The sequence below is a fragment of the Coregonus lavaretus genome (genome assembly GCF_964263955.1).
Source record: "Coregonus lavaretus genome assembly, chromosome: 6".
In the NCBI taxonomy this organism is placed as follows: Eukaryota; Metazoa; Chordata; class Actinopteri; order Salmoniformes; family Salmonidae; genus Coregonus; species Coregonus lavaretus.
The window spans coordinates 35,288,688-35,303,798 of NC_139993.1; the positions used below are offsets into that span (position 1 = coordinate 35,288,688).

Below are 15,111 nucleotides of genomic sequence, written 5' to 3' on the forward strand. Positions count from 1 at the left end.
CCACAATAAGACTCACCCAGGAACTCGCCTCAATGTGTTAAATAAGCTAATAAAATCCACGCACCGGACACAAGCCAAGCACGATAAGAGCCTTTATTGCGGTGAAGTTGGTCACGCCAGGAGGGTGTTAACTCAATTTGTTTGTTTGGCAGCTAGAGGCAGTGTATCAGAGGGACCCAGCGTGGACTGGAAAAGGTTAAACGTGACTTCATGGGAGGGAAGTGCATGGCAGAGCAGAACAGGGGATAGCTTACCACTGAGGAATGAACTTCTTGGACATTACCAATTTCTTCTGGTAAATCTTAGTGACTTCTCTGCGACTGCCCTTATGAATATGAATCCCATCAGTTGTACGTCTGTCCAGATGTCAGTGACATAATAAAGGCTGCCATGTTCCTGGTGTGTTTTCAAAAGGAACAAAGCACATACACTATGCAATGATACTGTGTACAGTACACAATGATCAGTACCAGATGCAGCCATTTCCTTTCTCGGTCCAAACAAGTTTAGAAACCACCCACTCACTCTCCTCCCACACACGTATGAACACATCCACACCCACATGCCAGGACTCTGCAGAATCCCCTGACCACTAATCCCTGTGTATCTTGGGCTTAATGCTGGATGACGAGCTGGGCTAATCTAATCAGCACTGGACTGGCACCCGCACACTGGACTACCACCATTTTCTTCATGCTGTCTCTTTATTTCTCCTTTTCTCTCTCTTCCTCTGACTCTCGCTCTCTCTTTCACCATCTCTTTCTCTATCCCTATCTCCCTCTTGGTTCTCTAATCATTGATACAGAAGGTGATTATCAGTCACATGGCCCCGTCTGCCCAGCCAGCCAATGCTAGCAGAGTAGAGAGCCTGATTTAATCTCTGATGTCAGGAGAGTAGCTGCGGCCTTCTCCCTATTGCACGCTTAAAATAGCACTCTATCATCGCTGGTGACGTCATTCATTCCCCTCTCCTACTGGCTCGGCCCCGGCCGCCCCCTCTCTCTCCCCATCTCCCTCCTCCTCCCCCAGACTTTTTTCTCTCCCTCTGCCAGCTCCTCTCTCTCTCGTTCTCTCTCTCTGATAACAGCATAGTGTGGGCTGTAAATCTACAGCTGAGGGTTCATTGTACTCTAGACTGCAGACTGGGAAGTCAGATGTTCCAAGAATAGTCACTAGCAGGACAAATAGATGCAAATCAAATGTAGCTATCTTCCCCCACCCTTGACTTCCCCAGTTGGTCACAACTACATTGCACAAACTGATGACTGAAATGATCTCAATCCATCATTTCTTAGAAGGCATGTTTTTATAAATTTTAGTCATTTAGCAGACGCTCTTATCCAGAGCGACTTACATGAGCAATTAGGGTTAAGTGCCTTGCTCAAGGGCACATCGACAGATTTTTCACCTAGTCGGCTCGGGGATTAGAAACAGCGACCTTTCGGTTACTGGCCCAACGCTCTTAACCACTAAGCTATCTGCCGCTTAGTGGTTACCAGTATACCAATTTACTGACAATGATATCCATCTGCAGTTAAAGCATTTATTCTGGATAGATTACATTACATCAATCAGTAGTGAGTCAGAGCAGCAACTTCAAACTGACCGTCTACAGTATATCTACAGAAGTGTATGACTAATGAAGGGGAGACTTGAGAGATCAAAGGGGAGTCTTAAGTTCAAAAGCAGCCGTCTGAAAAGGAATTTGATCACCTCGTGGCTATCAAACGTGTAGGGAAAGATTCTCCACACCAGACCCATTTTAAAAAAAACATTTTCAAGGATTGTATTATTCTGGGAATAATTTATATCAACAGATCTGATGTTGCACAATATACTCACATCGTCGTCTATTATAGTCAAGAAAAATACCTGAGGTAATGATAATACTTCAGACTAAGCATAGCGAGATAGCTATCTGGCTATGTTTAGTCATGTTGGTGTATTATTTCTGTTGACGTTACTCGATACAGACAGTCAGCCAACTATAACTTCACAGTTAATTAGTCAGATGTGTCTATTTTTACTGTCCAGTTGACATATCTGGCATTAACTGCTTGTTAAGGATGTGTTTATCATGCACGGCAAAGTTTAGCCAAATCAATTATTTTGGAAAATACTTGGTAGGAGAGTCAGACCCCTATTAATGACCCCTGGACAATGTAGAATACTCCTGGCCTCACAGTATTCTTAATAGATGCAAAGCTACCAACAGAGAGAGATAAGTACACCACTTCACTTTAAACATCTCCAGTCTCAGTCCTTTTCTGAACAATTTGGAAAATCCCCTGAGATTCTAGTTGGAGGGAGTCCTGGATTGACCACCATGCTTTTGGAAAAGCACGTGGCGTACAGATCAATGAGGGATTCTGGGGATTCCTGACCGCCCTGGCTGTGGCTGAACACACACCTAACCACTGTAATACAATGTCCTCTGACAAACATATAGCTGCAATGGTTATGGGCAGATTGAACCATAGCTGTCCCTGTAGCCCTGTTTGGTCTGGCATCTTAGGTCACTAGGGCACAGGCCATAATATGCAGAGATAAGCAGTGAACGTCATCATCAAGACCATGAAGAGGGTGGAAAATCCAAAGTGGGCTGACGTAGGGAGGAGAGTTAGGGAGGAGGCGGGTGACGCAGGAGCCAGGATGGATATCAGTGGGAATCCTCTATGGAACATTCCCCCTCTAGACAGGGATAGTCATGGCCTATATTAATCTACAGGTGTCTATCTATGGGGAGTTCTGCAGTCTAAATGGGTTCACTGCTATATCAATTCAGACAGTGCCAAACCCCTGGCCGAACCTGTCATTGTTTTTGTCATCGAGTCCCCCAAAGTGTCACTGGCCAATCAGCACGTTGAGTCCGAGGGGACAACTGTGATAACTGCATTCCTCCGGTCCCTTAGTGCTGGTTCACAGCCACCTGACAGAATTTGATTAATGGGCCTGGACTCCGGAGCAGACATTGGTGCCAGCTCCACTGTCCCCCGGACTGGAAGGTGTCGGGGGTAGATTGCGTGCAGGCGTGAGGAGGACAGCTCTGAAATCTGGGCCCTGCCAGAGCTGGTCTAAGCGTGTTAAAGGAGTTATGCATGCCTGCCTGCCTTGGTTGTCCTCTGTGGCATATTTTCCAAGTGCTTCAGAGGAGAGTCATGTGATTAGGAAAACACTGAGCACTCAGTCACACAGGGAGAGAAGAGGGGCAGCTAGCTAGCCAGAGGGAGGGGAGGATGGGGGGGGGGGGGGGGGGGGGGGGGGGTGTGTGACGTGAGTCACTGACAGACCTTGCAGTGCGGGTACATTCTAAATTAAAGTCCTCTGAACTTCAATGCTTGTCAAAAGTTTACAAACAACTCAAAAGGCAGAAAAAATAAAGCAGATACTCACGAAGGTGTTCCCCTAGTTTCCGTTCTGAACCCTTTGACTCTATTCCTCTAATAACAGGTCCTTACACTCTTATAACCACATTATACTTATCTGGACTTACCAGGCTATCAAAAGTGCACTGACATGTCTGAGTCAACACTTGACTCTCTTAAGAGTTCTAGTTGTCTGTCTGTCTGTGTGTGTGTGTGTGTGTTGCACAACTTTGTGTGTGTAAAACAAATGCATTCCTTTGTGGTGCTCTGTGTTACGGAAAGAGAACAACCAGAACAGGAGAATGTGTGTGCACGAGTCTTCTTTAAATTCACATCGGGTAGGAAAACAAAGATCATCCCATCCCAGATCCCTCTGATGGACAGCTCACAGGAAAGTACCACATAGCCAAAACACGACTAACTCAAAAGGCCAGTGAACTCAGGTGGTGGCAGCCAAAAGGTCCCTTGTTTGGTAAGAGTAAAGTGAATGTCTTGGCCAGGATCTACATGTTAGCGCTGTCATCCACAGCTGTCACCAGAAGAGGCCCTCCCATCCGGCCAGGCCGCCATGCAGTATTACTGTAGCAACATGCTGTGAATGACGTGGAATTGACTGTAAGTGATCAGTGACGACAGTCCATCAAAGGATGATAGAAAAAGGTCAATAGGACACACAAAAATATGAAAGTGTTCGCTCATCGCAAAGTCCCCTCTCTCTCCCAACATAGTAACGTCATTGGCCAAATTAACAACGTTGGGGCACTGTTACGATCTTTTTAGCGCTGCTGCAAATTTATTTTCTACCAGACTATCTGACTCAATCTAAATATACAGCACATAGGCCTTCTGTTTTAGTGGGAGCATGAAAGGACATGCTTGCCTTGATGAGCTCTCCCCCACTTACCTAGTGAATCACACAACAGTGTTAGAAAGTGAAGGGGGTTAACGCATTTATAGACCCCTGTGTCCATAGCCTCACCCTGGCACTCCCCTCATCTCTCCCCCGTCTCCCTCTCATCTCTCCCCCGTCTCCCCCTCATCTCTCCCCCGTCTCCCCCTTTGTCCTACCCTACAGTTGGAATGCCACACTGCCACAAACATCATTGTCAGCAGCCCCAGGGAGAGCCGGGGATATTTTACACATCGATCCCAGCCAAGGCACAGTCACGACTAGCCCCAGCCATTTTGTTTTGCACAACCTCAGACGGAGAGAGAGGGGAAGAAACAGATGTCTTTGAATTGGAACACTAGCGGTGTCTGTAAAATCAAGGTGTGTGGAAGATGTTTTTTGATGCTGGCATGAACGCACAACTGAATGAGGATCAAATGTGTGAAAATGTAAGGATTTACCAAGAGAAATCAGAGAAGGCGATGACTCAGAGCTCATTGCATGCAAACATGCAGCACATCTCTGACATAAAATGCGGCCAGCCTCGGCTCTCTCTAGGAAGTGGATAGGCAGCTTTAAACAGCACAGAACAAAGGAAGGCTGGTGTGCTCTGTGTGTGTTCACAAAGTAACAGATACAGATAATAAACCAGAGCAAAAACTATTTCTAAAATGCTCTCTCTCAGGAATACACACACGCAGGCACACTCACACACAATGATTACCTGACATGCCAATGAAGGCCATTTGCTCCTAGCCACAAAGCTGATTATCTCAAGGCAGCAGCAGGAGGTGTTTGTTGCGGATTGGCAACTTTCTCCGAAATGCCCCCACACTCCTATTTGTGGAAATGTTACCTAGCTGGTGCACTGGCTGGCTGTTTGTGAGAATGAGAGAAATGGGTCAGTGGCGTGGGCGCCAGTGTCAGGCCCCAACTCCCACTCCCAGCCTGGATGCAGTATCTGACAGCTGACTGAGAGTCTGCAGGCCCCCTCTTTACACAGAACCACCAAAAGGTCAGGTACTTCAATCAGTTTAGCCCTCTGCCACCTCTCAGTGCACAACCACGCTTTATTTTGCCCCCTTGATGCACACTTAGCTGCGCTTGACCAGGCTGTACAGGTGCCTGCTAGCTTTAGTGCACACTACAGATAAACAACCTGGATTTAATTCTGTTTTTGTGTGTCTGACTACCGATCTAATTTGCGGTTGATGATTTCGCTGTAGGTGATGTTTGTGTGCAATTCAGATGCACTTTAGTAACTATCCTCAATAATTGGGGACAGACTAGTAAACATAAATGGTACCGTAGATATCTGACCAAATGACGCAAGATTTTTGTTCTGGGTTAACTGCGATAAGTAACTATCTTTCAGCATAGACTCTGTAATAGCAGTTGAGTAAGACTGGTGCACCAGAGGGGGACTGATTAGTGGTCAGAAAGCATTTAACCTCTACGGGATCGGTGTCCCGTATACGGGACGGTTGAGCTAACGTGCGCTAATGTGATTAGCATGACTGTTGTAAGTAACAGCAAACTTTCCAGGACATAGACATGTCTTATATGGGCAGAAAGCTTAAGCTTATTCTTGTTAATCTAACTGCACTGTCCAATTTACAGAAGCTATTACAGTGAAAACATACCATGCTATTATTTGAGGAGATTGCACAGCAACAAAAAACGTATCACGGCAACTGGTTTGATACATTCACCTCTGAAGGTAAATAATGTACTTACATTCAGTAATCTTGCTCTGATTTGTCATCATAAGGATCCCAGAGATAAAATGTAGCATCGTTTTGTTTGATCAAATTCATTTTTATATTCAAATGTAGGAACTGGGTTCTACAGTTTGCATCCCTGCTGTCTCTGGCTCCACACCCACCCCACCCGGCCATCTAGATGTGGGAAAGTTAGTGTATAGGCTAATGATCCATCATATATGACATTCCTGGGAGTGTGTAAACTTACATTTTGTATTACAATATCATTTTTGTATATTCTCTATAGTTATGTACTTAAAAATGTATCAATTGACCAATTTGGCACATTTGGGCAGACTTTATACAAAATAGTCCAGTATTGCAATGCTTCACTGGATCAACCTGAAACTTTGCACACACACTGCTGCCATCGAGTGGCCAAAATCTAAATTGCATCTAAACTGCAATATTACATTGTGGCCTTTCTCTTGCATTTCAAAGATGATGGAACAAAAAATAAATAGAAAACGCATGTTCTTTTGTTTGTATCATCTTTTACCAGATCTAATGTGTTATATTCTCCTACATTAATTTCACATTTCCTCAAACTTCAAAGCATTTCCTTTCAAATGGTATCAAGAATACGCATATCCTTGCTTCGTGTCCTGAGCTACAGGCAGATAGAATTTTTGTCATTTTAGGCGAAAATTGAAAAAAAGGGTCAGATCCTTAAGAGGTTTTAACCAGCCTATGGAGTCATGTTATTGTGACATGGTTGAGCCATGCTAGTGCAAAATAGGAACCCTGTGTCCTTGTTCTCTGCCTTCAGTTACAGCTTCCTCTGAGATCTCATTCTAATGCCACAGGACAACCCCAAAAATGGCCTCCCCTTCCCTGTCATTTGTACAGTAACTGGAATTCCCAAAAGCGGCATCCCCCTAGATGACTTCTCAATCCACAGCATCACCAACTGTCACTGCTCAGAAACTAGTATGTAGAGAGTAGATTGTCAATTGATCGCAACCCACTCTTTGGATCTCATGCCCAGTATATGAGTAAGCCTGCCCAGTTTGATTTACAAACTCCTCACATGCCAACAAAGCACGAGCACATGGAAAACGCATGGACATTTTCTGCTTCAGCTTTCTATAATGGGGAGTTGAAAGGGGACAAAACTGGATCAGTATCAGGTTTCTACATACTGATAATCAATCTTGAATAAATAAAAGAGTGTCTGACAGGATTGTTTGATCTCCTCCCGGGCCCTGGCCTGTTCGGAGCGGTTCTGCTCTGTTCTCTTCTGCTTTCAGGCCCAGGGGCTGCGCAGCTGGAAGAAGACTCAGTGAGAGCGGCAGATTGGGGAGGAGACAGGATGTGGAGGCTTTTTTTAAATATCCCATGTTAATGGAAACTGGAGTTTCCACTATTGTGAATCACATGACGTTGTACTCTGCATAATGCTTAGTATAGTCTAATAAAACGTCATGTTATTTTCCTGTAGAAACTGATCCACGTTTTCCACTGTCTAGTCTATGGACAGACAGTGTGCTGGTCAAAGGCAGGGGTACGGATTTTCCTGACAAGGTAGAAACCTCAATAGAGGTGACAAGCCAGCACCTCATTAAATACCCATTTTAATGAGCAGGCTTTAAAAACAATTGACAGTTCCATCATGGGTCCGAATGTGGTTATGACAGAGTTAATGACTTAAAAAGGTGCAATGGGCCTCCTTGCTCACTAGTAAATGGGGCCTGGCTAGAGTTGTGACATTCAGAAAAACGGTTGAGGTTGGAACTCTGAAAGCATCCAGTACGCACATGATTAGGGCTCTAGAGTGCTCACGTTAAGATGAACCCTATGGTTGAGGCCAGAGGCCTTTTCTTCCATGCCACTGCATTCTCTGTTTCAAATGGGCAACTTTCCTGGCAGCGCCACAGAAACCTGAGGTTACCATATTGACTCACAGTATAAACATGCTCACGCCTAGGGACAAAGAGGGAGTAATGGAGACCTTTAAAATGGCCAACAACATTCCCCCGCCCACCACCACATACATGTCATGGACATTGAGTAACACTAAGCGAACCACCTGACAAAATGTCAAACAATGAAATTAGCATGCACACCAAATTCAATATTGGACAAAAATAACATTCTCAGTACCTTTAATCATTTAATTATAAGGCGTGATAAATCAAAACATTGCTGAACCAAAATGTGATTATAATAGCTACCCTTGGTTAAAGTGGTTCTTACCACAAAGGAACAGACTTGCTGTGACTGGCCACGGTTTATGAGGACACACTGCCACCAAGTGGCGGGAATGAGTACTGCAATAAGCTCCATCACAAAATACAGGAGAAACACATTGTACACAGAAGGTTTGTTCACTTTCCCCTTATAATATTGGGCTCACAATGCCACTCACTGAATCCTACATAAGAGGGACAAAGACAGAAAATGACTGGCAGGTAAATCCAAATAAATTTATTGGTAATTTCATTCCACTGTACAAAGCAAGCATGAGATCTTGCGGTTACTGACTTTCCGGTGCGGGGAAACAAACAAAGTTGGAGAATTTTCATTTCTGTTATACCAACACAACACCTAGAACAAAGGAGAAAATATGATTAGGGTAAGTACACAGGCTTTAAATAAACATTTTCACAAGTAATCTAGAAATAACATTGGAGTGTGCTAAAGACCCTGTCTGAATACTACCTCTGGATGGACACTTGCCGAGATAATCAGCGATGAAGTCGTTGCGATCCCCCTGGTGGGTGTGTCCATGCATGATGTCAATAATTTGTTGCAAGCCAATATCGAAGCTTGCCAGCAAGAGCTGCCCTCCTGATTGGCTGTTGCGCTATTCGCCGACCTTTAAGTCGCTGTGTGTCTCCTCAGGTCTCCTCCTTTCATTAAAAATGACTGGTCGCTGGTAGCTAGGTCGCGGATTATCTCGGCAAGTGTGAACAGCGGGTAATAGTTTAGAAATACGCATCAGTGATAGCATCAAGGAGGAAATGATCAAAGGTGGGATGCATTTGAAAAGGTATTCCAACAAGGTCTAGGATGCGAGAATCATATACTCTTCACTTCTTCCACCACACAAAGATAAATGTCTGCAGCACTTACCACAGACCAGTCCCACGGCCTACTCCAGGGCTTTGACGATGGCCTCATTGGCGTCTATGTTGATCTGGACCTCTGCCCTGGCAGCCTCGTCAGACGCAGACGCCATCTCAGACTGGGCCTTCTCCAGGTTGGCTTTGGCAGCCTAAGAACCAGAGAGGCGTTAGATACACTTTAATAAAATAACAGTTTCTGCATATGCATACTATGATGAAATGTGTTGGATAACATGCATACTAAATATGCTAGCACAGTACTAACACTGTCTTTATATTTCTCACATTTAACTGAATAACCAATTGAGGCAAATCGTTTTTAGACGGGTCAACAGAACTAGGCAGCCAGGCCAGTGTAAGCGTTGTCAGGGGAAACACTGCTTCAGCGATACTCCAGCTGCAGAAACCTATACAGTTAAGTCTCATTGGGGCAAAAACACGAGGGGGGCATCGCCTATTGCGCTTTATGATTCTTCCAGGCAGACACACATGAACTCATTCCAATATACCAGTTCAGGTTAAAAAGAGGTCAGGGAGCATATCTGGGAAGAGAGAGACTAGCATAGCAAATTCACGCTGCCTCCTTTCTGTGAAAGACCCATTTGTCACAGTAGCGTTTACAGCGTAGAAATGCCAAACATTAGTTAAAGGTCTCCCAGCGGGGATTTGACACATCTGCTATAACTCAACAGTGACTGACCTTTCCTGCCTTATTAACAGCAGGGCCTCCTGTGCATTTTTATCTCACTGAGGGAAAAAATCATCTATTTCTATGGAGTCAAGTTGACAGTGTGTGCCCTCCTTGGATGGGGTCAGAGAGAGAGATAGAGCACCTCTATGATGAATGTGTGTAATTGGCTGATGTGGCTGTGAATGAACAACATGGCCTTGGGGACATTTCATACACACTGACATGTTTTGACTGACATTTGAGTCAATGCTGTGTGATATACTAATGTTGAGGAATTGATTTGGACATTTCATGGAAGGTTTACTTCATAGCTTTGCAAAGGTCTGACTGAGGAGAGCTGTACACAGTTAACATCTTTATAAAGGGCACTGGGATTGGCAAAGGGCTCGCGTTGGGTTTCAATCAATCAATGACTGACTGGCTCTGCATGGGCTGAATGATCCTGCCAATCACACCTCTCTAGCCTGGCTTTTCCAATCACTAGAGTCTTCCCGTAAACCTAATCTACAAAATGGCATAAACCTAATGTCGAGAATGGGCATTTCTTGAATTGGGTTGGCATCCATTTAAGGCTAGGCGATATATATATTTTAATCTGATAGACAGCCATTAATGAGCATGAATCACTGAACAGGAATAATTTTTCCCCAATTGAAGCATTAGAGAAAACAGAGGGCATCCCTCTGCCTGTCTTCCAGTCCAGCTCTAACACACCTGGTAAAACTATTCATGGTCCAACCAGCAACTATGATTAGCCTAGTTGATAACTAGACTCAGGGTGTGTTGGTGGCACAAGCCTGCCCACCCTGTGGTTCTCAAGGACCAGAATTCCCCATCCATTAACATAGTAATAGTAAATAGGTATATAGGAGTTGGTGATAATTACAGCCACATCCAGCTGGTCCAGGGGGACGGCCTCCTCAGCCAGCAGCTGCACTGAGGAGTCTGCGTTCACTGTGATTGACCCGCTGCTCACTGCAAAACATACACACAGCATCTGTGAATATACATACCAACCTCTTCCACCCAGCCATCATACCACCCAGCAGTAGGACTACTCTGTTGAAATTAATTAAATGCACTGACTTCATGCACTGACTGCACCAGCAAGTGTCTCAAAGTTCAGTGCAGCCACAGATACAAATGTGCCATTTTGTTTTAGTTGATTTCAAATCAGGAAAGTAGCCTACAATTTGAAAGTGTTACACTAAAAAGTGAGATTTCTCTAGGTCTAGGATGCAGTCATCATCATCCCCACAAATTGAGACAGGACTGACCCCTGCTGGACGGCCCACATTAGTGGCCAGATATTGATATGGAACTGACCCTTGCAATCATGATTTTATTCATAGGAATTTCAAGTATTGTCCTCATTTGGAACATTTTACATTAAGAAAGTTAATTAACTTTGAAATTATTGCTTTTAGTAACCAGAGTTTTCAGTATCGAGATAATACAGTGGCAGTGAAAATGCAATCAAAGATTCCAAATTATGTATAGGCCCACTATTGGTATTTCCACATTTCCTGATACCATATGGCTGTCAGGGTAAACTTCTAGCCATAGTGAATCAAATACAGTTCTTGAAGGTGATGCCACTAAAGTCCCTTTTCACATAAACATCAGAGGTTAGACATTGTCCCACCATTTTATAAAGGATTAAAAACAGTGGCATTTTCACCATGTTGCTACACCTATCCAACTCCAACCCTTTTAGATGTAGCCTAGGCAAGGACCTAGAGGTTAGGGAAAAGGCTTAGGGGTTGATTTGGGATTGGGCGATCCTGAACCAGCATCCCCTCTCACATCATGTACGTCAGAGATCATGAGACCCTCCCACTATTCCATCTACATGATCAAGCCACATCTTACCAAAGAATTTAGCTGCTGAGCCGTCATCGTTGAACACTGTGACCACGCCGGGCCTGAGGACCTGCAGCGTGGGGACGTGGGAGGGGAGGATACCGAAAGCACCAGTCAGTGTGGGCACGTCAACCTGTTTCACACTGGCCTCCTTGAAGTACACCTGGGAGGAGAAGGAGAAACATAAGCAGACATTACTGTACTTGACTTATTGATTTTCATAAGAGAATTGAAGTGGGATGTTTCAATATTATCTGTGGAAATATACACTATCTGTGCATGCAGTACGCATATGTGTATGCATATTTACTGAGGTGTTATGTTACTCCATTTTGAGGTCCTGGTGCATTGCAGATAGTTATGATGTTAATATGCCATTACTGCCTGACAGAGGTTGAATAGCAAGCACATACTTTTCTCTTCATTTCATCTTTAAATGACTGTTGAGTTATGTAGCTAGCTAGGTATGACATTGTGTATTTAACTAGTTAGCAAATCTATCAAATAGCCTACTGTCAGATGCACTGTCAGTACATTTTACATTTACATTTTAGTCATTTAGAAGACGCTCTTATCCAGAGCGACTTACAGTTAGTGAGTGCATACATTTTTTTGTTTGTATTAGTGATATCTAACTAGCTAGCTATAGTGTACGGCTAACTTATACATAGCTATCAGAATAGCTATAAGGGTGGATAAAAGGGTGCAGTCTGCACACTACTGAAGATTTAGCCAACGAGATTAAATCAAAAATTCTTACTAACAACTGAATAGTATTCCCTTTCTATTCTCAAGGTGACAGAATAACAGAAACTGCAAGGCCCTGTGACCCAACATTGTGGTAACTAGCTAGCTAGTTAACGTATGGTTATCAATTGCAAGCTAGCTAGCAATTGGCAACACTGACAGTAGGAATGCCAAACTGACAAGCTTTGGAGGCTTGGTTGGAAGAATATCCACGCTCGACCGTCCCTTTCCAACGATGTGCACCACAGACTGGTGACAAGTTCAAGCTAACTAACCAACAAGCTAACTAACCACGCCACTGGCAATGTTGGTAATATTCACATGAATAACTAGCCAGGTGCATAGGGCTTTTATAATGTGTCTTTATTAAAATTAGATAATATAATTGGAGAGGAAGTAAGCTATCTAGCCAATTTACTAGTAGGCCCAAAAGCCTTGCCAACCCCGGACTCTCTTACCTGCGTTGGCGACGCAAATGTGAAGGACATCTGGGAAGAGCCTGACGGTGCGTCGGCGTAGCATCTTGCTTGCCTCAATACAGGGATAGTGCGACGGAGAAACCTTGCTGCCATCATTTTTGTGGAATAAATCTAATTCAGGTTCAAACCGAAGAAAACAGATCACCAAGCCCTTGCGTGAAGTCAGTCAAACAGTGTGCGCCTGATAGGACAAGGACGTTGGTAACCTACCCACAATGCATTATGAGTGCTCAAAGCATGAAGGGAAATGTAGTTATTTTCCAGAGGCGACGCACTCAATCCAAAGATTCAGTGTTTTATCTGAACACAGTGTGTCGTTCATTGTGATCTTTACAATTAAATAAGTCAAATTTTATGAATCTTCTGCTATTGTAAATAACCAGAATAAGTATACGCTTATTTATGGTCGTGTGAAACATCTCATACTTTACTGCCAGAGGGTGGCGCTGTTAGAATGTCAAAGAGTATGAGCTGTTGGTTAGTGCTAACCTTAACCCTCACCCTAACCTTAACCTTAACCCTTAGCCAACCCTTTTACATTTCAACTTCAGTGGGGTGACGTCAGAGTTAGGACGTCCCAAGGATTCCGTTTAGACTTTTCATCCTTGATCGATCATCAGGTGCTAGCTGACCCATCAAGGTGAAGAAAATCAGAATTTTTGTGATAGCCTACTGATCTGTTTTACCAGATGTTAGTAAATAATATAGAGCTGCTAGCAGGCCTACATTAATTAAAGTAGCCTACTACATAAGAATGTTCAGAACAAACTTATCACAGAGTAGGCCTATTTTAGGCCTATTCACTTGTCATCTTGTCGATCTGTCTAGACCTTTTCAATTTAATTATTTGTGCAGTACAACCGATTTTACTGAAAAATTATTCAATTCAAACATAATGTGAATTTAGGCGTACATATTTTCATTATGTTCCACCAGAAGCCTATTCATAACGTCACCACCAAATACTTGAATTGAAGGGAGGGATGCTGATGATCTTCAGCACGCGCCTCCTCCTGCTCGTCAATCACTTACGTCACGTGGTGCGTCTCTGCCGGTTGGTGGGTGTGTCTTGAGCATAGGGTTTCATTCATAAATAGTTTTTCTGTTAAAGCAACATTACAGTGTTCTGCGAAGGTTTGGCTCTATTGGCTTCTGCCTACGTATCCTTTACAGGGATCACCTGAATTGTAATTAGGTGAGTGGCATTTCAGTTTTTTTGCACATGCATGTTTGTGATGAACATCAACCCGTAGTTTATCGGTTGCACATCAAAATCAGGAGATTTTGGTATTCTATTTAATCGAATAGCCTACTTGTTGGTATGAATATTTTCCTTTTTGGTCAAAATGTATCCCACTTGTTTAATTGAATACCAGCCTAAATCGATGATATTGCAGATAATCCTATAGAAAGGCTGGAAACAGCTGGCAGTGCAAGGAAAGCTTTTCTATAATTATGTATTTGAGTAAATAGAATCGAATAGAAGGAAATACATGTAATTGGAATAGTCGCATCTAGAGCAGGCGCTCCTTAACACCCTTAACGAAATGTAAGAGCCTGTGGAATATGAGGCACTCACCAAGACGCGTTCTTCTAGAATAGGCTATTATTTGGAGCGAGCACTACACTTTTCTGTTGATCAAGGCAAATGCATCTCAACGTCTTGGACTGTACAAATGAAATAGCATTATATGGATCCAGACAGAGACAAACCATTAAGAAGTTATGTGTTTTTAATAACAACAAAGGCAAACATTTTGAATTCAAAGGTTTATTGCCATAGCCATGTTTATATGAGGAATGCAGCTGATTCAGAGAGAGCAAGAGGAGAAGGCTGATATGAGATGTAATATACTAGTGCAGAATTATCAATAGTCATTTTCAGTTTTCCTACTGACATACAGTAGCAGTCAACTGAACAGTCACCTTGTAAAATCAGACATGATTCATCATCATGGATCATTATGCATGTAACAGCATTCAGACGTGATGCACTGTACATGATGGGTGGCTTATTTGCATGCATGGTTTTATAGTAGGCTACTTAAATTACAGTAAACATTCCTAGGGATTGCTTCACACTTTTTGAGAATTACAGTAGCCTAATGTGTCTTAATATGGGAAGGGGAAATTCTTAGGAATCCTACAGTACCGTGGAAATACAACATATACCCTGACTGAGGCTTTCTTATTATAATCTTTAATGTATTGCCTATAAAAGCCAGCTTGAGTGATGTTACAGTTGA

The 15,111-nt window shown here is 43.3% G+C and overlaps 1 protein-coding gene across 1 annotated transcript; it reads right to left on the bottom strand.

Moving 5' to 3' along the window:
- Positions 1–8,429: 8,429 nt before the first annotated feature.
- atp5f1d (ATP synthase F1 subunit delta) lies at positions 8,430–13,068 on the bottom strand. The gene is made up of 5 exons (XM_084164662.1): positions 12,845–13,068; positions 11,649–11,802; positions 10,663–10,751; positions 9,093–9,234; positions 8,430–8,564 (listed from the first exon to the last, which is right to left on the bottom strand). Exons 1-4 carry the CDS (start codon positions 12,959–12,961, stop codon positions 9,112–9,114), a joined length of 483 nt encoding a protein of 160 aa, XP_084020788.1. The 5' UTR covers positions 12,962–13,068; the 3' UTR covers positions 8,430–8,564; positions 9,093–9,111.
- Positions 13,069–15,111: the final 2,043 nt, after the last annotated feature.